This window comes from Oncorhynchus masou, chromosome 13 (assembly GCF_036934945.1).
Source record: "Oncorhynchus masou masou isolate Uvic2021 chromosome 13, UVic_Omas_1.1, whole genome shotgun sequence".
Taxonomy (NCBI): domain Eukaryota; kingdom Metazoa; phylum Chordata; class Actinopteri; order Salmoniformes; family Salmonidae; genus Oncorhynchus; species Oncorhynchus masou.
The window spans coordinates 57,262,386-57,285,459 of NC_088224.1; the positions used below are offsets into that span (position 1 = coordinate 57,262,386).

Consider the following 23,074-nt stretch of genomic DNA (forward strand, 5'->3'; position numbering starts at 1 on the left):
CAATGTGTCCCAGTTGTCACCTGGAAATGACGAGACACCAAAACTGAAGCTCTGGAACCTTCACAGCTTTTATTGTTGTCACCATGAAACCAAAGAGACACCTTGTGACATCACAATAGGAGAAGATAAAACCGGACGGCTCACAGTATTTGGATCCATTATTAACAAAAAATATAATATCCTTAAGTGTGCGTACAGCAAAACATTTGATTGTAAATCAGTTATATACATTAGTAAACAAATACTAAAATGTAAAACTTTTGAGTTCAATAATGGAGAAAACATTCCCATTTTCAGAACATACTGCATTTCAGTTGTAAACAATGTATTATACAACAATCATAGAATAGGACTCTTGTAGAGAAGAATCCTGACTAATATAATAAGTCCTAATCTCTTTCTGTTACCCCCAACCCATCCAGTCACCAGAAATAACTCAACTGCCTCTGAAACACACATTTTCGGCAAAAAATAACTTGCGATTTGCTCAAATACATCACGACAAACCTTGTCCATTGGGTTATTAATCATTTGTCAACCACTACACCAATTCACCATGGAGTGTTCCTTCAGAAGTTCTGAGCACCTTTCTCATTTCAAGTTGACATGGATTTGACATTTAATCTGAAAGAAGAAACAAAAGACCCAGTGAGTTTGTCTCTTTTTCATCACTCCAAATTATTAAAAAGGGGAACAGGGGTTTGGGTCAATTCCAGGGTTGGAGACTGAATTTAAATGGAATTGATCCAACCCAGAAGGCTACTGTGTTTTTGGGACAGCGCTGTACCTCATGCCATCGTAGTGTGACTACGGGGAGAGCCAGGTGACAGTGGGGACAGGTGCTGATCTGGTCAATATCCCCCTCTCTCCCCTCTTGCCTCCTGCCTTGGGCTGAGAACAATGCAGACTTCATAGAATTGGTCAAACGAGGACTGGGCTGTTCCTGTTCAGCCTCCTCTGATGTGTGGTCACACCACAGCTAGCAGTTGGGGAAGAGATTTGAACAAGTAATTTAAACACAAAGCTCTTTCCATGGAGAATCTGCATTGAGAATACTTGTTTGTCCCAGAAGTAGGCTTAATATAGGTGGCAAAACAAGGAGGAATGATCTGATGATGATAACATGTGTTCATGCTGTTGAATAAGAACATACCTGATGTTCTGCCATCTCCTCCAATAGGAAATACCTCATACAGCTCCTGCGAACAACTGCTGTTCGCCTGCCTGCATCCAGAAAACACCACATTCGTTTGAATATAACATAACATTGAACACCATCATATCAAACTCATCTGACTGGATAGTGATTACGATTTCCATTTTCCAACGGGTTGAATATTACATATGGCAAATCAACTTAAACTGAAGTGTGGGGGTTAGCCTCACCGTTGGAGGATGGCGGGGAGGGGTTATCGGGAACATAGAGGTCAGGGCAGGTCTGGGCATGCTCCGGCTGGTCCCTCAGAGTGACGTAGCGTCCACAGTCGGAGCAGCGCTCGGTGCGACTGCCACACGCCACGCTGTGCTCCGCCATGGCCGACAGCGGCAGCTCCAGCTGGCAGAACTCACAGCACTGCAGCCTTTCCTTACACTCGTCTGACTGAGAGGGGGTGGGGGGGGGTGATTCATTCTTTATAACAATCGTTATTATACACCTGTATCAATTACAGTTTGATTATGACGATCATGCAGAGGAACTCATTCCAATCCATTCACTGAAATGGCATCGTCATGACGTGTGTGTGTGTGTGTGGCAATGCGGGTGACCGTTGAGCAGTCTCACCTCATGGTCCAGTAGCTGGCAACGCTCCACCTTTTTGTTGCACTTGGTGCATTTCACCTGTGGGAGTGACGAAACGACAATATATCGGACATAAACAATTGGGCCCTTTATCTCTCAACATGGACTCAAGTCTTTGGAAGTGATCCTGGTTTCATTACAGCAGAGTGGTTTACCTGGGTGTGCTGGTCCTGATGATGCTGCTCCAATAGCTGCCTGGGAACCGGCTCATCACAGTCTGGACACAGGCATAGGAACCGCTGGCAGTGGGACTCGTGCAAGGCAAAGTTGGACACGGCCACCTCCTTGTGACTGACAGTTGAACACGAGCACAGGAGAAGTGTTAAGAGGCACGACAAGACCACTGACCTGAGTGGGCAGTGGTTTAAAGTTACTTAAGTAAAAATACTTGAAAGTAGTACTTAAGTCGTTTTTTAGGGTATCTGTACTTTACTTGATTATTTATATTTTCGACAACTTGCACTTTCCCTTTCAAAGATTCTAGACTAGGATTCCATGTATTGACTGAAATGCCTCTTGTAAAGCTGAAATTGTGGCAGCCCAGTGAATATGATTGACAATGTATCTTATTATGAAGTGAACGGTCTCTCTCAACAAGCTAACGCATATATTCTACCAATTCATGCTGAAGAATATCCACTGTTACTTTGATGCTTTCTTTTGAACGTTTTACATATTAAAATGTTTTAATTATCTCACCACTGGTCACAGACACGGGTTGTGTCCTCTTCCTTGTCTGCCATCGCGTAAAAGGTGTAAATTATGATTCCAAAACCAGTAGCTTACGCCCGACCAAGCATTTAAAACCAATTGCAACCCATTTCAGGAGACGTAGGAAATAGCATTGTGAAACTAGCGACATTGAGGTCATGTGATCATAGGGCTAATTTTCTAAATAAAAGTCATTCTGGAGAAATGTTACTTGGCTGTTACATTACGTTTTTCAGATTTAAAATCACACAGCAAATATTGTTTAAAGTTACGTAAATTGAAAATAGAAACTAGATTTTTTTCATGAGCTGAAATAAAAGATCCCGGAAAGATCACGAAAAGCTTATTACTCTAATTTTGTGCACAAATTTGTTTAGATACCTGTTAGTTATCATTTCTCATTTGCCAAGATAATCCATTCACCTGACAAGTGTGGCATATCAAGAAGCTGATTAAACGGCATTATCATTACACAGGTGCACCTTGTGCCGGGGACAATAAATGGCCACTCTAAAATGTGAAGTTTTGTCACACAACACAATTCCACAGATGTCTCAAGTTTTGAAGGTGTGTGCAATAGACATGCTGACTGCAGGAATGTCCACCAGAGCTGTTGCCAGAGAATTTAATGTTCATTTCTCTACCATAAGCCTAAGTGTAAGTCTAAATGTCATTTTAGAGAATTTGGCAGTATGTCCAACCGGCCTCACATCCGCCGACCATGTGTAACCACACCAGCCCAGAACCTCCAAATCCTGCTACTTCACCTGCGGAATTGTCTGAGACCAGCCACCAAGACAGCTGGTGAAACAGAGGAGTGTTTCTCTGTAATAAAGCCCTTTGTCACCATACAAAGGGGTTACTTTAGTATCTGCTGAACCTCTCCTAATAACATCCAGGTTAATACTATGGAGATCTACGGCCGAAATCTACCATCCCCGCTGACAAAAATGTACATTCTCAACAAACTATGCAGGTATTCCTAGGAGTCACACAGAGAGCTACCATTCCTTCATCTGGAACAACTTCTTTAAGCACATTGACATCAAATCTGGATCCACCCATATTCTGGATGATTATGCTGCCAACCTCATAGAGGAGTGTGATTCCTTCTCGGAGAATATCAAAGCTGCTGGGGGAATCGACTTCTTTGTTGGAGACGAACGATGATCATAGGATAGAGTATATTCTTATATTTATTCAATTCTATTCTAAAGCTGCTGGAGGAATTGACCTCTTTGTTGGAGATACGGAGGATGACAAATTACACAACACAACTGCTCAATCAAACAGACATGGTTGAATTATATTTCAAGTTTATAGTCTTGTCCAGACATGTCACTGTTACAACAGATAAGGTCATGTTTTGTATTGTGGGACACATACTTTTTCAATGAAACCCACATGACATGTTGTCATTAAGGCAACAAACACCACACGCACTAACCAGTTATAAAACACTATATACTATATAGGGAATAGGACACAACCAGTGTTTGTAGGAGTGTCCCCTCACAGCACTGTTGTACATTACAAACGCATCTGTTATCAGTGACAAAGTCCGGTGAGAGTAAACTCCACCAATAGAGTTATAATATAATTATCAATGCTGCAACGGTGAGACCACTGCATTACTGGCCATAGAATGTAACTGTGACGGCTATGCTAACCAAACTAACCAAACTCCTCACAGGAGGCTACTGAGGGGAGAACGGCTCATAATAATGACTAGAACGTAGCAAATGGAATGGCATTAAGCACCTAGAAACCAGGAGTTTGACGTCTTTGATACCATTCCGCTGATTCCGCTCCAGCCATTACCACGAGCCCATCCTCCCCAATTAAGGTGCCACCAACCTCCTGTGCTCTGTCTATCCATCTCTCTCTCTCCCTCTTCCCCCTCTTCCCCTGCCTCCCAGGTGAATAAGTTATTTCTAGGGGAGTGTCTGTACAGGAGGCAGCGCTGTCTCTTTCCCTGGGACTCCCAGTTCGTCTGGGCTGTGCTGCAGAACCTCAGCGAGATGGCTATCTACTTCTGGGAGATGGTCGGAATGATAAACAACACGCTCACTCAAAATCCTGTGTTTAGGTGCTTTATCCTCATACAAAAATACTGCACATCTAACAGTGATGCGATTCAAGAGCCTAAATGATTGATTTCTCTCTCTCTCTCTCTCTCTCTCTCTCACTCTCTCTCACTCCCCCATATCTGCCTCACTCTCCCTCGGCCTCTCTTCTCTCTCTCGGCCTCTCTTCAGTCGCTCTGTCTGTCTCTCTCACCCTCCTCCTCTCTCTCCCAGGCAGGAGAGTCTGTCCTTAGTGGTCAGATTGAGACCGAGACCAGGCTTCCCATGAAGGAGTTTGATAAACTGGCCAAAGGTAGGTTAGCCTTTATCTTTGCTAAAGAAAAGTAACAGGATAATACATACTACAGATAATTATGTGCTGCAGCATTTTGGGCTGAGAAGTGTTGAGGGTTAACCCCTTCCTCTCTCTCTAGATGTGTTCAGTGTCTGCTACCAGAGCAGTGAGAGCTGCTCCTTCTCCCTCCTTATAAGGAAGTCTCCCGTGAGGGGCGGAGCTACCTGTGTACAGATGGCCACCGCAGCCGAAACCCGTCCGCCTCTTCAGCCACGACGGCGTGCAGCTCAGAACTAAACACAGGGGTCAGGGTGTGTGTGTGTGTGTGTTTGTGTGTGGTTTGTCATTCACCTTCAGAAAACTAACCAGACCGTTAGATTTGAAGTTTGTCAGGACAAACTGCTACATTTTTCTTGAAATGCTTGAAGAACAATCGCTGTTAAATGGGAAATGTTTTGTGTTGTACTGTTCAAGCAAAAAAAAAAATGAACTGATACAATAAAGCAATTATCAACCATTGTGTCACCGTCAGGTTTGAGAAACGTATCTACAGCACATCTCTCTCCCGCCAGGTCCCAGATGTTCCAGCTGCACCTGGGCAACACTACCCCCCAGCCTGAGTGACGCAGACCTGCGTACGCTCGCCAAGGAGACAGAAGGCTACTCTGGGGCCGACATTAGCATCATTGTACGAGATGCCCTCATGCAGCCTGTCAGGAAAGTGCAGTCAGCCACTCTCTTCAAAAAGGTCATTTATATACATGATATAGTAAGTCTATTGCAGTCAACTCTTGCATACCACACTTTGGGTGTTTCTTTACCTCTACTTTTGAGGAGATTTAAGATCGTTTTTTGTTGTTGCTTGTGATGGTACTATAGGTGTGAGGGCCATCCTGTACAAATCAAATCAAATCAAATTCTATTTGTCACATACACATGGTTAGCAGATGTTAATGCGAGTGTAGCGAAATGCTTGTGCTTCTAGTTCCGACAATGCAGTAATAACCAACAAGTAATCTAACTAACAATTCCAAAACTAATTTCTTATACACAGTGTAAGGGGATAAAGAATATGTACATAAAGATATATGAATGAGTGATGGTTCAGAGCAGCATAGGCAAGATACAGTAGATGGTATCGAGTACAGTATATACATATGAGATGAGTATGTAAACAAAGTGGCATAGTTAAAGTGGCTAGTGATACATGTATTACATAAGGATGCAGTAGATGATATAGAGTACAGTATATACATATACATATGAGATGAATAATGTAGGGTATGTAAACATTATATTAGGTAGCATTGTTTAAAGTGGCTAGTGATATATTTTACATCATTTCCCATCAATTCCCATTATTAAAGTGGCTGGAGTTGAGTCAGTGTGTTGGCAGCAGCCACTCAATGTTAGTGGTTGCTGTTTAACAGTCTGATGGCCTTGAGATAGAAGCTGTTTTTCAGGCTCTCAGTCCCAGCTTTGATGCACCTGTACTGACCTCGCCTTCTGGATGATAGCGGGGTGAACAGGCAGTGGCTCGGGTGGGTGTTGTCCTTGATGATCTTTATGGCCTTCCTGTAACATCGGGTGGTGTAGGTGTCCTGGAGGGCAGGTAGTTTGCCCCCGGTGATGCGTTGTGCAGACCTCACTACCCTCTGGAGAGCCTTACGGTTGTGGGCGGAGCAGTTGCCGTACCAGGCGGTGATACAGCCCGCCAGGATGCTCTCAATTGTGCATCTGTAGAAGTTTGTGAGTGCTTTTGGTGACAAGCCAAATTTCTTCAGCCTCCTGAGGTTGAAGAGGCGCTGCTGCGCCTTCTTCACGATGCTGTCTGTGTGGGTGGACCAATTCAGTTTGTCTGTGATGTGTATGCCGAGGAACTTAAAACTTACTACCCTCTCCACTACTGTTCTATCGATGTGGATAGGGGGGTGTTCCCTCTGCTGTTTCCTGAAGTCCACAATCATCTCCTTAGTTTAGTTGACGTTGAGTGTGAGGTTATTTTCCTGACACCACACTCCGAGGGCCCTCACTTCCTCCCTGTAGGCCGTCTCGTCGTTGTTGGTAATCAAGCCTACCACTGTTGTGTCGTCCGCAAACTTGATGATTGAGTTGGAGGCGTGCGTGGCCGCGCAGTCGTGGGTGAACAGGGAGTACAGGAGAGGGCTCAGAACGCACCCTTGTGGGGCCCCAGTGTTGAGGATCAGCGGGGTGGAGATGTTGTTGCCTACCCTCACCACCTGGGGGCGGCCCGTCAGGAAGTCCAGTACCCAGTTGCGCATGCTCTGAGGGTGCGGCTGGGGATGCCGTCTGGGCCTGCAGCCTTGCGAGGGTTAACACGTTTAAATGTTTTACTCACCTCGGCTGCAGTGAAGGAGAGACCGTATGTTTTTGTTGCAGGCCGTGTCAGTGGCACTGTATTGTCCTCAAAGCGGGCAAAAAAGTTATTTAGTCTGCCTGGGAGCAAGACATCCTGGTCCGTGACTGGGCTGGTTTTCTTCTTGTAGTCCGTGATTGACTATAGACCCTGCCACATACCTCTTGTGTCTGAGCCGTTGAATTGAGATTCTACTTTGTCTCTATACTGACGCTTAGCTTGTTTGATAGCCTTGCGGAGGGAATAGCTGCACTGTTTGTATTCGGTCATGTTGCCAGTCACCTTGCCCTGATTAAAAGCAGTGGTTCGCACTTTCAGTTTCACGCGAATGCTGCCATCAATCCACCGTTTCTGGTTAGGGAATGTTTTAATCGTTGCTATGGGAACGACATCTTCAACGCACGTTCTAATGAACTCGCACACCGAATCAGCGTATTCGTCAATGTTGTTGTCTGACGCAATACGAAACATGTCCCAGTCCACGTGATGGAAGCAGTCTTGGAGTGTGGAATCAGCTTGGTTGGACCAGCTTTGGACAGACCTCAGCGTGGGAGCTTCTTGTTTTAGTTTCTGTCTGTAGGCAGGGATCAGCAAAATGTAGTCGTGGTCAGCTTTTCCGAAAGGAGGGCGGGGCAGGGCCTTATATGTGTCGCGGAAGTTAGAATAACAATGATCCAAGGTTTTGCCAGCGCTGGTAGCGCAATCGATATGCTGATACAATTTAGGGAGTCTTGTTTTCAGATTAGCCTTGTTAAAATCCCCAGCTACAATGAATGCAGCCTCAGGATGTATGGATTCCAGTTTGCAAAGAGTCAAATAAAGTTCGTCCAGAGCCATCGATGTGTCTGCTTGGGGGGGAATATTTAGAATTCTGTGATTATAATTGAAGAGAATTCTCTTGGTAGATAATGCGGTCTGCATTTGATTGTGAGGAATTCTAAATCAGGTGAACAGAAGGATTTGAGTTCCTGTATGTTTCTGTGATTACACCACGTCTCGTTAGCCATAAGGCATACGCCCCCGCCCCAATAGTCAATTGATTGTGGATTACCTTCTGACCCCGTGCTTGCCGTCCATTGAATTGACCTGGATGGACGTGACGAGCGACAAGCTGCTGGAGCCCATCGTCTGCATGGTGAGAAACACACATTCACAACACAGAGATACTACGTTCACTGACATTCACTGCTCACAAACATACTGGAACATGCTGTTTCAACATTCACGGCTCAGTTTAGATTTCAGTTAGTCTTCAGATACAATTTACGCGTTTTTATTTAGTTTCCAAATCTGTTTTGTTTAAATATGATTGCTGTCTTAGTTTTAGTGTTAGGGACAGAAAGAAATGCTTTCAGAATGTATTCACACCCGTTGACTTTGTCCACGTTTTGTTGTGTTAGAAAGTGGGATTAAAAGGAATCTGTCCTTTTTTTGTCAACGATATGAACAAAATACTCTGCGATGTCAAAGTGGAAGAAAAATTATAACATTTGTAAGAAAAGAAAATGAAACCCCCTGAGTCAATACTTTATAGAAGCATGTTTGGCAGTGATTACAGCTGTCAGTCTTACTGGGTAAGTCTCAAAGAGCTTTCCACACCTGGATTGTGCAACATTTGCCCATTATTCTTTTAAAAATGATGCAAGCTCTGTCATATTGGTTGTTGATCATTGCTGGATGAACATTTTCAGGTCTTGCCATATATTTTTAAGCAGATTTAAGTCAAAACTGTGACACTCAGGACCATTCACTGTCTTCTTGGTAAGCAACTGCAGTGTAGATTTTGCCTTGTGTTTTAGGTTAATGTTCTGCTGAAAGGTGAATTAATATCCCAGTGTCGAGTGATAGCAGGCTGAACCTGGTTTTACTCTAGGATTTTGCCTGTGCTTAGCTCCATTCTGTTTCTTTTTTATTCTGAAAAACTCCCCGGTCCTTAACGATTACAAGCTTACTCATAACATGATGCAGCCAGGACTACGCTTTAAAATATGGAGAGTGGTAGCTACTCAGTAGTGTTGCATTGGATTTGCCCCAAACATAACATGTTGTATTCAGGACAAAAAAGTGAATTGCTTTGCCACATTTTTTGCAGTATTACTTTCGTGCCTTGTTGAAAACAGGAAGCATGTTTTGGTACATGTTTTATTCTGTACAGGCTTCCTTCTTTCCACGCTGCCAATTAGGCTAGTGTTGTGGAGTAACTACAATGTTGTTGATCCATCCTGAATTTTCTCCTATAACAGCCATTAAACTCTGTAACTGTTTTTGTCACGATTGGCTTCATGGTGAAATCCCTGAGCGTTTTCCTTCCAATCTGGCAACTGAGTTAGGAAGGATTCCTGTATCTTTGTAGTGACTGGGTGTATTGATACACCATCCAAAATGTAATTAATAACTTCACCATGTTCAAAGGAATATTCAATGTCTGCATTTTAACATTTTAAATGACCAATAGGTGCCCTTCTTTGCGAAACATTGGGAAACCTCCCTAGTCTTTGTGATTGAATCTGTGTATGAAATGCCCTGCTTGACTGAGGGATTTTGCAGATAAGTGTGGGGTACAGAGATGACAGAGAACACTATTATTGCACACAGAGTGAGTCCTACAACTTATTATGTATTTCATTAGATGTGATTTATGTCCCTAATTACGTTTTTGAACATGCACTGATTGCATCTTTTATTTCATTTACCCACCTTGGCAGAGTACCTATTTACACATAACCACTAGAACTCAACAATTAGCCTCAATACCTCCTAAATAGCATGAAAAGTGGAGGGTAGGAACAGAAAAACAGAAAGCATCTCTAAACAGGCAAAATGTTAGTCTACTAACTCAACTTTGTGATATTGTGATCAAGTAAACGGAGGATTTTTATTTTGAAGTTTTTTGCGCAATTTGGACCCGTTAATGTCGCTTAATGTCGCTTATTTCACGGAGCTATGAGAAAGACAGGTTGTGAACAAGCTCGGAGTTTCACTTGTCTGTTCATGACAAATAGAAACCGAAAGCATCGACTCAATGCCTCCCTCTCTCCATTCCTCCGCAGCTGTGAGAGGAGCGCCACCAAATGGCCTATAATAACCCGTCATTGGTGACCGTGTTGCGACTCAGTTACGGTAATAACCTAATTTAGGGGTGCTATTGCGGTGCTAGTCGACAGCATCACTTTATTTGTATTTATTTTATTTAACCTTTATTTACCTAGGCAAGTCAGTTAAGAACAAATTCTTTACAATGACGGCCTAATGAGGATATGGGGCTGTTATTAAAAAAATAAAAAAAATAAAAAATATATAATTTTTTAAATTATTATTATTATTATTTTTTATAACAGTACCCTGCCAATGTGGGTAAATGAAATAAAAGATGCAATCAGTGCATGCTCAAAAAACGTAAATAGGGACATAAATCACATCTAATGAAATACATAATAAGTTATAGGACTCACTCTGTGTGCAATAATAGTGTTGTCATCTCTGTACCCCACACTTATATATATATATAATAATCATATATATATATATGACAAAACACACATCAAGACAAGAGACAACACAACACTACATACAGAGAGACCTAAGACAACAACATAGCAAGGCAGCAACACAATTACATGGAAATTAACTACTTTTCTACTTTCCAGGTGTAATTTGAAATGTGAGGCTGTGTTGTTTTACTGTGCATGCATGGCACTTTTTAGGGATAGCCAGGCCCTACACGCCAACTGATTATCAGTACGCTTCCTGCCCCAGTACTCGGCCATCACCTCCCCTCTGCGTCGGCTCTTGAAGAAGGAGGTGTACTGGGCCTGGACAACCAACGATGCACAGGTTGTCCATTCTCTCAAAGAACTGCTGACCACTTCATCTGTCTCCACCTGGGACAGAGGATACACGTGACTCCTGGGAAGTGCTGCGTCTACCAGGAGATGTATCGCACAATCCCCCCGTCAATGAGGTAGTAATTTAGTCGCCCTCTTCTTACAGAAGGCGAGAGCCAAATCGGCATACTCTGAGGGGATGTGCACGGTGGAGACCTGGTGTGGACTTTTCACCGTAGACGCACCGATGGAAACCCCTCCACACCTCCCTGAGCACTCTCGTGACCACCCCTTGAGAGCCCTCTGTTGCCACGAAATAGTGGGGTCATGACAGGTCAACCAGGGTAGGCCCAGCACCACGGGAAACACAGGAGAATCAATAAGGAAGAGACTGATTCTCTCCTCATGACCCTCTTGCGTAACCATGTCAAGTGGAGCCCTGACCCTAATGGCCGACTATCTAGGGAGTGCACAGGGAAAGGCATATCCACAGGAACAAGGATCCCTAAACTATGAGCAAATGAACGATCAATAAAATTCCCAGCCGCGCCTGAATCTACTAGTGCCTTATGCTGGGAATGCGGGGGAAACTCAGGAAATGAAACAAACACATACATGTGAGCAACAGGGGGCTATGGGTGAGCCTGGTGCCGACTCACCTGGGGTGACACGACAGTGCCCTGCCTGCTGCCTCGACTCCCTGAGGGACCCCTCCAGCACCAACCAGCAGTGCGCCCTCTGCGGCCACAGATGGTGCAGGGAATGGCCCCTCCTCCGGTCGCCCTAAGTGCCGGGTGATGGAACTGACAGGTCCCAATCCGAACGTCCGCGGTCGGTCAGCATGTTTTCCAGCCGCAGGGACAGTTCCGCCGTCCCATCCTACTCCCTCGGGAGCGCAAGTCAAATCCCACTGGGACCAGGGGAAAGAGGGGAGAGAGAGTTGGGCCAGTAACCGAAAGGTTGCTGTTTCGAATCCCCGAGCTGACAATGTCGTTCTGCCCCTGAGCAAGGCAGTTAGCCCACTGTTCCCCAGCGCCAGAGATGTGGATGTCAATTAAGGCAGCCCCCCACATCTCTCTGATTCAGAGGGGTTGAATTAATTGAGGAAGACACATTTCAGTTGATGGCATTCAGTTGTACAACTGACTAGGTATCCCCCTTTCCCCTTTCAGTTGATGCCAAGGGAGTGTGTGAAACCAGCAGTGAACCACTCAAGGTGGCATCAATGGCAGAGTGAGGACATGCAGGAGGTGGCACCTTCCTCATTCGACTGGCATGCCAGCGAGAGCCGTCAACCAGTTGAAATGTTGCTGGGCCCAGCTGATGGTTTTACCCCTTTTTCTCCCCAATTTCGTGGTATACAATTGGTAGTTACAGTGTTGTCTCATTGCTGCAACTCCCGTATGGACTCGGGAGAGGCAAAGGTCGAGAGCGGTGCGTCCTCCGAAACATGACCCTGCCTAGCCGCACTGCTTCCTGACACAAGGTTTGCTTAACCCGGAAGCCAGCCACACCAATGTGTCGGAGAAAACACTGTACTCCGGGCGACCGTGTCAGCGTGCATTGTGCCCGGCCCTCCACAGGAGTCTCCAGAGCAGACAAGGACAACCCGGCTAGCCAAACCCTGCCCTAACCCAGACGACGCTGGGCCAATTGTGCGCCATGGGTCGTCTGGTCGTGGCTGGCTGCGACACAGCCTCGGATCGAACCAGGATCTGTAGTGACGCAGGTAGCACTGCGATGCAGTGGCTTAGACCTCTGTGCCACTCTGGAGGTCCAGCTGGAAGCCGTGCTCTCTTTCTTTGGTTGTAGCGCTCCTGACTTTTACTCTGTTAGCTTTGCACTGCTGCTTTGACTGTCGAGGCTGTCGGGTTGCCAATAGAGACGGAGTGTGTAGGGGCAGTTCTCGTTCACGTCCTCCCATCAGCTTGGCAGGAGAGACTCTGGTGGTGGAGTGGTGAGCAGCTCTGTAGTGCTGCAGAGTTTGCGACAAGGACGCAGTGAAGGAGCAACCCTGAGCTAGGTGATCTCTCAGTACATTTTCCAGGGTTTGATTGAACCAGAGCTGCGTGGTATTTTTGATACATGTTTAATGACGATGAAAAAAACTAACAATACAAAAACAACAAATGGAACGTGAAAACCTATACAGCCTATCTGGTGACAACAAACACAGAGACAGGAACAATCACCCACAAAACACTCAAAGAATATGGCTGCCTAAATATGGTTCCCAATCAGAGACAATGATAAACACCTGCCTCTGATTGAGAACCACTCCAGACAGCCATAGACTATGCTAGATACCCCCACTAAACCACAAACCCAATAACTAACAAAACCCCAAGACAAAACACACCACAATAAACCCATGTCACACCCTGGCCTGACCAAATAAATGCAGACAAACACAATATAGTTCGACCAGGGCGTGACAGAACCCCCCCCCCCTAAGGTGCGGACTCCCGGACGCACATCAAAACAATAGGGGAGGGTCCGGGTGGGCGTCTGTCCATGGTGGCGGCTCCGGCGGCTTCTTGCAGACTGGCAGCTCTGGCGGCTTCTTGCAGACTGGCATCTCTGGCAGCTCCTTGCAGACTGGCAGCTCCTTGCAGACTGGCAGCTCCTTGCAGACTGACAGCTCCTTGCAGACTGGCAGCTCCTTGCAGACTGGCAGCTCCTTGCAGACTGGCAGCTCTAGCTGCTCCATGCAGACTGACAGCTCTGGCTGCTCCATGCAGACTGGCAGCTCTGGCTGCTCCATGCAGACTGACAGCTCTGGCTGCTCCATGCAGGCTGGCAGCTCTGGCTGCGCTGAACAGGCAGGAGACTCCAGCAGCGCTGTAGAGGAGGAAGGCTCTGGCAGCGCTGAACAGGCGGGAGACTCCGGCAGCGCTGTAGAGGAGGAAGGCTCTGGCTACGCTGAACAGGCGGGAGACTCCGGCAGCGCAGGAGAGGAGGAAGGCTCGGGCAGCGCTGGAGAGGCGAGGCGCACTGTAGGCCTGATGCGTGGTGCTGGCACTGGTGGTACTGGGCCGAGGACACGCACAGGAAGCCTGGTGCGGGGAGCTGCCACCGGAGGGCTGGTGCGTGGAGGTGGTACTGGGTAGACCGGACCGTGCAGGCGCACTGGAGCTCTTGAGCACCGAGCCTGCCCAACCTTACCTGGTTGAATACTCCCGGTCGCTCTACCAGTGCGGCGAGGTGGAATAGCCCGCACTGGGCTATGTCGGCGAACCGGGGACACCGTGCGCAAGGCTGGTGCCATGTAAGCCGGCCCAAGGAGACGCACTGGGGACCAGATGCGTAGAGCCGGCTTCATGGCATTTGGCTCGACGCTCAATCTAGCCCGGCCGATACGCGGAGCTGGAATATACCGCCCCGGGCTTTGCACCCGCACTGGATAAACAGTGCGCACCACAGCATAACACGGTGCCTGCCCGGTCTCTCTAGCCCCCCGGTCACCACAGGAAGTTGGCGTAGGTCTCCTACCTAGCGTCGCCATACTCCCTGTGAGCCTCCCCCCAAGAAATTTTTGGGGCTGACTCTCGGGCTTCCATCCGCGTCGCCGTGCTGCCTCTTCATACCAGCGCCTCTCCGCTTTCACCGCCTCCAGTTCTTCCTTGGGACGGTGATATTCTCCAGGCTGAACCCAGGGTCCTTTACCGTCCAGTTCGTCCTCCCATGTCCATTCCTTCTCCTGCTGCACCTTGGGGTGGCTACACTCCCCTGGTTTAGCCCAGGGTCCTCTCCCGTCGAGGATTTCCTCCCATGTCCAAGAGTCCTGTGTCTTTGGCCGCTGTTGCTGCTGTCCGTTACCACGCCGCTTGGTCCTGTTGTGGTGGGTGATTCTGTTACGGTTTTCTTCCGTCGAAGGAGAAGCGGACCAAAATGCAGCGTGGTGGTTATTCATGTTCTTTAATTAAGAGGAAATCGACATGAAATAACTAACAAACAATAAATGAACGAACGGAACGTGAAAACCTATACAGCCTATCTGGTGACAACAAACACAGAGACAGGAACAATCACCCACAAAACACTCAAAGAATATGGCTGCCTAAATATGGTTCCTAATCAGAGACAACGATAAACACCTGCCTCTGATTGAGAACCACTCCAGACAGCCATAGACTATGCTAGATACCCCCACTAAACCACAAACCCAATAACTAACAAAACCCCAAGACAAAACACACCACAATAAACCCATGTCACACCCTGGCCTGACCAAATAAATACAGACAAACACAATATATTTCGACCAGGGCGTGACAGTAAGAGTGTTCACTGCAGTTGTCCAGTTAGATATGTTCCCACGGACCGGAGGGCCAGGCCAGTATCTACACTGGTGGTGGCGGAGTTGGGCCTGTCTTTCCACCTACAACATATGTTTCCGAATCCCTGGGGCAGGGATACATTCGGCCCTCCACTTCACCTGCCTCCTTGAGTTTCTTTTTTGTGATGAAGAAGGATGGGGGTCTGCACCCGTGTATTGACTATCGAGAGATAAATCAGATCACTGTGAGGTATAGCTACCCGCTGCCTCCCATCGCCAGTGTGATCGAGTCAATGCACGGGGCGCGCTTCTTCACATAGTTGGATCTCAGGAGCACTTACAACCTGGTGCGTATCCGGGAGGGGGACGAGTGGAAGACGGCATTTAGTACCACCTCAGGGCACTAAGAGTACCTCGTCATGCCGTACAGGTTGATGAATGCTCCATCAGTCTTCCAGGCCTTTGTTGACGAGATTTTCCGGGACCTGCACGAGCAGGGTGTAGTGGTGTATATTGATGACATTCTGATATACTTCGCTAAACGCGCCGAGCATGTGTCCCTGGTGTGCAAGGTGCTTGGTCGACTGTTGGAGCATGACCTGTATGTCAAGGCTGAGAAATGTCTGTTCTTCCATCAGTCCATCTCCTTAGGGTACCGCATTTCCACTTCAGGGGTGGAGATGGAGAGTGACCGCATTTCAGCCGTGCATAATTGGCCAACTCCCACCATGGTAAAGGAAGTGCAGCGGTTTCTGGGGTTTGCCAACTACTACTGACTCTTTATCCGGGAGTTTGGTCAGGTACCAGCTCCCATTACCTCACTGCTGAAGGGAGAGATGGCCCAAAACCCACTCCTCCACTAACCTCCTTTCCAGTACGTACTGGGGCATCAGCCGGTTCTGGCACCCTGGCATCAGAGCCAGATCGAAGCTCCTGCGGTGGACGAATGGTTCAAAAGGAGGAGGAGGAGACCTGGGACGCCGTCCATGTGCACCTACAACGGGCCGTGAGGCGGCAAAAAGAGGGTGCTGACCGCCACCGCTGCGAGGCCCTGGTGTTCGCACCGGGGGACCGGGTCTGGCTCTCGACCCGAATCCTGCCCTTCCGCCTGCCCTGCCGGAAGCTGGGTCCGCGGTTTGTGGGGCCATTTAAAGTCCTGAGGAGACTGAACAAGGTATGTTACAGGTTACAGCTTCCCCCAGATTATCGTATTAACCCCTCGTTCCATGTGTCTCTCCACAGGCCGGTGGTGGCTGGCCCACTCCAGGAAGCTGAGGTGCGGGAGGTTCTTCCACCCCTTCTGGACATCGAGGGGGCCCCGGCGTATGCTGTTCGAGCTACCCTGGAATCGAGGCATCGGGTGAGGGGCCTTCAGTACCTCGTGGAGTGGGAGGGGTACGTCCGGAGGAGAGATGCTGGGTGCGGGTGGAGGACGTCCTGGACCCTTCGTTGCTGCGGCATTTCCACCGTCTCCATCCGTGCTATCTGCAGGGTTAGCTCCAAGTAAATATTGCAATTCTTCAGCCATTCCTGGACCAAAAACAATCTACATGGATAGTACCAAAACAAATGATCTAATGATTCTGCATCTTCGCAGCAAAATCTGCAGAGCTGGGAAGGTAGTAACTGCCATATAAATAACATTCTGTTGGTTGCAAGAATTATGTATAATAATTTAAAATTAAAAATTCTAAGTTTTGAATCTGGCGTCGTTTTGCATATCAGTTCATAAACCATGTAAACCACGTCAAAAATCTCTTCCCAACTATTTTGCAATCTATATGGCACGGGTGTCAATGTTTATGGTCCTTAAATGAAACTGGTAAACCTTTTTATTTATCACAATTTTCTTTAACCAATTTTGGTCTTTAATGCAGGGCCGACAGACTAGTTCCTTACTTTTCCCCCTTCCACTTTCCTCTTTCATCTTTGCTGTAATGCTGCAATTAGTTGGTTGTAATTTTGGGTAGAGCAGATATTTCCATGTGTTTTTGTTAGATGCAGGTATGACAACTCCACCAGTGGTATTTATGATATAATTTTTACGAAGATTATACCTTTTTTTTATTATGTTTTTTAAAATCAATTATTATATTTGAGTTGAACCATAATATTTGTTGTATTATTTGTGCTGTCTTTTCTGGTGGATTAAATTGAAATTACAACCAACTTTCTATGGCTTGTTTTAAAAATAGCGATATTTGGGAGATGATATCCTGTTCAAATAACTGAAAGTGAGAGGTTATAATCTGAATAAAGGGGAAAAGGCCTTTCTTGAACATAGGGTGAGAACCAGTTCGGATTTCAGTGTTTATTAAGTGTTTATTTATTAAACATTTATTAAACATAACAAGCTCGCCTTGACTGACAGCTCTTTGAAACCTGTGGTCATTGCCAGGTAAAAAGGTAAACAGTCCACAGGCCATATGTCATTGATGACAAGGTAAACAATGGACCACATTTTCTCTGCAAAAGGCTCTCATGGTCAACAGAGACGATCATGTGTTGGATATCAGACAAACAGCAGCAATGCACAATTGCATTTCTATTGTTTTGTAACTACACTGAACAAAAATATAAATGCAACATGCAAAGTGTTGAAAAAAGCTGAAATAAAATATCCTAGAAATGTTCCATAAGCACAAAAAGCTTATTTCCCTCAAACTTTGTGAAGAAATGTGTTTACATCCCTGTTGGTGAGCATTTCTCCTTTGCCAAGATAGTCCATCCACCTGACAGGTGTGGCATTTCAAGAAGCTGATTAAACAGCACATTCATTACACAGGTGCACCTTGTGTTGGGGACACTAAAAGGCCACTCTAAAATGTGCAGTTTTGTCACATAACACAATGCCACATACTGTATGTCTCAAGTTTTGAGGGAGCGTACAATTGGCATGCTGACTCCATGAATTTTGAATTTTAGAGAATTTGGCAGTACGTCCAACCGGCCTCACAACCGCAGACCAAGTGTATGGTGTCGTGTGGGCGATTTGCTGATGTCAACGTTGTGAACAGAGTGCCCCATGGTGGGGTTATGGTATGGGCAGGCTTATGCTACGGACAACGGACACAATTGCATTTTATCATCGGCAATTTGAATGCACAGAGATACCATGACGAGATCCTGAGGCCCATTGTCGTGCCATTATTCCGCTGCCATCACCTCATGTTTCAGCATGATATTGCATGGCCCCATTTCAAAAGAATCTGTACACAATTCCTGGAAGCTGTCCCAGTTCTTCCATGGCCTGCATACTCACCAGACATGTCAACCATTGAGCATGTTTGGGATGCTCTGGATTGATGTGTTCGATAGCGTGTTGCAGTTCCTGCCAATATTCAGCAACTTCGCACAGCCATTGAAGAGGAGTGGGACAACATTCTACAGACCACAATCAACAGTCTGATCAACTCTATGTGAAGGCGATGTGTTGTGCTGCATGAGACAAATGGTCACACCAGATACTGACTGGTTTTCTGATCCACGCCCCTACTTTTTTTTTAAGGTATCTGTGACCAACAGATGCATATCTGAATTCCCAGTCATGTGAAATCCATAGATTAGGGCATAATGAATTGATTTCAATTGACTGATTTCCTCATATGAGCTGTAACTCAGTAAAATCGTAGAAATTGTTGCATGTTGCATTTATATTTTTGTTCAGTATACATGAAAACAGCATACAATAAGTGCACTGGACAATGTATTGGTGCCTCTGCATTAGCATTATAAATGACAATATGTTCAGAATTGTATGTATTGATCAGACATGTTTATTTGATCATTTACAGCATAACCAAAATATTGATCAACGTGAACACTCGTGAGAAATAAAGGTGATAAATAATGGTGAGACATCATTTTACATTAAAAAAAAGATCAGCACCATAAGCCTAATATAGGCACCCAGCCACCCTACAGTATGCAGGACCCATTTGGCCTCCTCCTTGTCAGGCCTCTCACACTGGGCAGACAGGGGTCCTGGGATGGACAGCTCACACAGCTTCCCCACATACAACCACTGGATCAAGGGTGACCTCGTTGAAGAGGAGATCCAGCAGCCTTTCTACGCAGCCTGTCGTGTTTTTGAAAAGGGAAATGTTTAAGTGGGTAGTGAATTGAATTTCCTTTTATTCACTTAGGATGCTATCAATTCATTGATGTAGCGAATCTACTCATTCTACAATGTGTTCTCTGATATTTTTGTAGCACTCAATTTGAAATATACAGTATTTGGTTGTGCTCTTTTTTTGGTTCAACTTTTCTATGTCTTTATTTGGATACGTTTTTGTGCCTTAAATGCTCAGTCTGTCTTGACAGGCGTCACGTCATAACCCCCCCTTCTTTGCCTTTAGGAAAGCAGATTTTTTCTATCACAGCATTCCTGCTGTGGTGGTTGCCTGGGAAGCTGTGCAGACAGAATAGATGTCTGCAGACAGAGTAGATGTCTATCATTACTGCTTGATGATAAAAACAAAATGAGAATGGAAAGTGATTAGCTCCAATGACACAAGCGATATCAACTGTAAGACGACAACCCACACACTGGAATGGCAAAATCTGATTTTCAGGGTAAATTACAAATACTATACACACACCGCAACACCTTTTGTGGACAACGTTTCTTTATGCTGGCAGTACTCAGACTCAGTGTAGGGGGCTTAGGGATGGAATTCTGGGATATCATCCAATTTGATGAAAAACATGATTTTCACTGTTCGAGACCTTTTTAAGTGTGTACACACGTGTAGACCTGCGTGTTTGTGTTTGTGTGTGTGTGTGTGTGTGTGTGTGTGTGTGTGTGTGTGTGTGTGTGTGTGTGTGTGTGTGTGTGTGTGTGTGTGTGTGTGTGTGTGTGTGTGTGTGTGTGTGTGTGTGTGCGTGCGTGTGTGTGCGTGCATTGGTGTGTGTGTGAGAGCGAGCTGTTCAGTATTCTATTGATGTATGACACTATGACAGTATTGATGTCCATGCCCCCATTTGCCTGTCTAGTAAACGTGGTTATGTTAGTAGGGGGATTGACCCCAGACAGAGCAGTGCACATGCTTGTGAACTGACAGTCTGTCTCAGAATATCTCCCAACAGAAATAGAGAGGGAGGCTGCGTCCCAAATGGAAACCTATTCCCTTTAAAGTTCACTACTTCTGACCGGAGCCCTCTGTGTCCTGGTCAACAGTAGTGGACTAAATAGTGAATAGGGTGCCATTTGGGATGCAGCTGAGTGTGTCCTGTGTCAGCCCAGGGTAATACTGATTATGCTATTAGTTTTCTTATTTATATTCTTCAGACGTTTACATTTGATATTTTTTACATTTGACATTTTAGACAGACGCCATAGGTGAAGTAATGTGTGGCTGGCTGGTTCATTTCCTACTGCAGCCTCAGTAATCAACTGTTGGCTGAAGTCAGTGATCAGGATACTGGCTAGAGCTCTACTCTACCCTCACAGTCACAGAGAAAGGGTAGCCCTCTACTCTACTCTACCCTCACAGTCACATAGAAAGGATAGGGCACTACTCTACCCTCACAGAGAAAGGGTATGGCTCTACTCTACTCTACCCTCACAGTCACAAAGAAAGGGTAGCCCTCTACTCTACCCTCACAGTCACAGAGAAAGGATAGGGCTCTACTCTACTCTACCCTCACAGTCACAGAGAAAGGATAGGGCTCTACTCTACCCTCACAGTCACAGAGAAAGGGTAAGTCTCTACTCTAACCTCACAGTCACAGAGAAAGGGTGTCATGTTTGTTGTAATGATCGGATCAAGGCGCAGCGTGGTATGCGTATATTCTCTTTTAATGAATGAAAAACAACAAAACCAACAAACGAACCGTGAAGCTATACAACTTAGTGCAGACAGGCAACTAAACATAGTCAAGATCCCACGAAACACAAAAGGGAAATGGCTGCCTAAATATGATCCCCAATCAGAGACAACGATAAACAGCTGTCTCTGATTGACATACAAAAACCCCTAGACATACAAAACCCTAGACATACAAAAACTAGAGTACCCACCCTAGTCACACCCGGACCTAACCAAAATATATAGAAAAACAGAGATATCTAAGGTCAGTGTGTGACAAAGTGTAGGGCTCTACTCTGCTCTACCCTCACAGTCACAGAGAAAGTGTAGGCCTCTACTCTGCTCTACCCTCACAGTCACAGAGAAAGGGTAGGCCTCTACTCTGCTCTACCCTCACAGTCACAGAGAAAGGGTAGGCCTCTACTCTGCTCTACCCTCACAGTCACAGAGAAAGGGTAGGCCTCTACTCTGCTCTACCCTCACAGTCACAGAGAAAAGCCTCTACTCTGCTCTACCCTCACAGTCACAGAGAAAGGGTAGGCCTCTACTCTGCTCTACCCTCACAGTCACAGAGAAAGGGTAGGGCTCTACTCTACTCTACCCTCACAGTCACAGAGAAACGGTAGGGCTCTACTCTGCTCATATTTTCATACCTTCATACCGTTCCTGTACCAAACTGAGGTGTACAGTATTAGCGGCAGTGCACACATGGGGCGCTATTTCTTTCAACAACAAAAAAATAAAAAAAACAACTTGACACACAAAACAAATGAAGGCAGCAGGGATCTTTATCCAGGAGGGGATTGATTGTCTCTTCAAGAATGAGTGATCATCATTTCTGGTGAATTCATGTCCTCTACCTGCTTTCCAATTCAATGTGCCTGTTTCATAGACAGCAGTATTCCTGTCTTACAGCCACCTCTGATCTCCCTCTCATCTTCACTAGTAAAACATGACCCTTAATAAAGGTTCAAGGACAGGATGGGATGGACCTCTCTATATTACACCCAGGACTTTGCACACAGGAGCTCTTGTATGATTCTACCATAATTGACATAACCTCAAAAGCACAGAGTTCAACCTTGATGAATCTAATTTTACTTGTACTTCCATTTATGATTTCGCCTATATGTAGCTGTGACGTATATCGTTTCGCCCTTCATTGCTGATAGACAATGGCATAAGCATAATAGGCATAATGCTTCAGTATTTTGGAAAGTTTTCAACAAGACATCATTAGTCCAGTCATATCATTTGAATTGTAGTCATTTCAAATCAGCTCCAGCCAATCACGTAGTTGAGGTTGTTGTACTGACCATAGTATCTCTCACTGGGATGGATAGACTCGTGTTGCATTCCAAACCAATGATGAACCAAAAACATTGTACACTACTGGCCATTAGTTACATCATCATAGCAGTGACAACGCAGTGCTGCTCTCTATTGTCCGTTTGAAAGCTTGCTTCATTTAAATGTCTCTCCACTTTGAAACCTTGTGTGTAATGTCGTACATGATGTTTGTGTTGCTTGCTTTTGTTTGGGCGTTGTGTTATACAATAACCAAACCTTTGGTGGACCTCCAAAGAACCCTCTCAAAAAAGGTTTCCAAGGCAACCCCAGAACCCGCACCAATTAGAACTCACAAAGGCTCTCCCCAACACTAAACTGCCCGGAGATTAGAGAGGAAAGAAGATCAACTGAAAGAACACAGCATTAAACAAACAGACAAGTGGACTGACTGTGTGGGTGTGAGACGTGTGTTTGGGGAGAAGATTTGATTTGAGCATGTCCCGTAGGCTTTTCTCCACTCACTGTGTAACACACCCACGCACACACACACACACACACACACACACACACACACACACACACACACACACACACACACACACACACACACACACACACACA

At 45.8% G+C, this 23,074-nt stretch overlaps 1 protein-coding gene across 1 annotated transcript; it reads right to left on the reverse strand.

The window, feature by feature from the left end:
• Nucleotides 1-49: 49 nt before the first annotated feature.
• Nucleotides 50-2,648, reverse strand: LOC135551502 (XIAP-associated factor 1-like). The gene is made up of 7 exons (XM_064982711.1): nucleotides 2,501-2,648; nucleotides 1,957-2,092; nucleotides 1,784-1,840; nucleotides 1,387-1,600; nucleotides 1,154-1,224; nucleotides 788-979; nucleotides 50-624 (listed from the first exon to the last, which is right to left on the reverse strand). Exons 1-7 carry the CDS (start codon nucleotides 2,542-2,544, stop codon nucleotides 592-594), a joined length of 747 nt encoding a protein of 248 aa, XP_064838783.1. The 5' UTR covers nucleotides 2,545-2,648; the 3' UTR covers nucleotides 50-591.
• Between the last annotated feature and the right edge of the window lie 20,426 nt (nucleotides 2,649-23,074).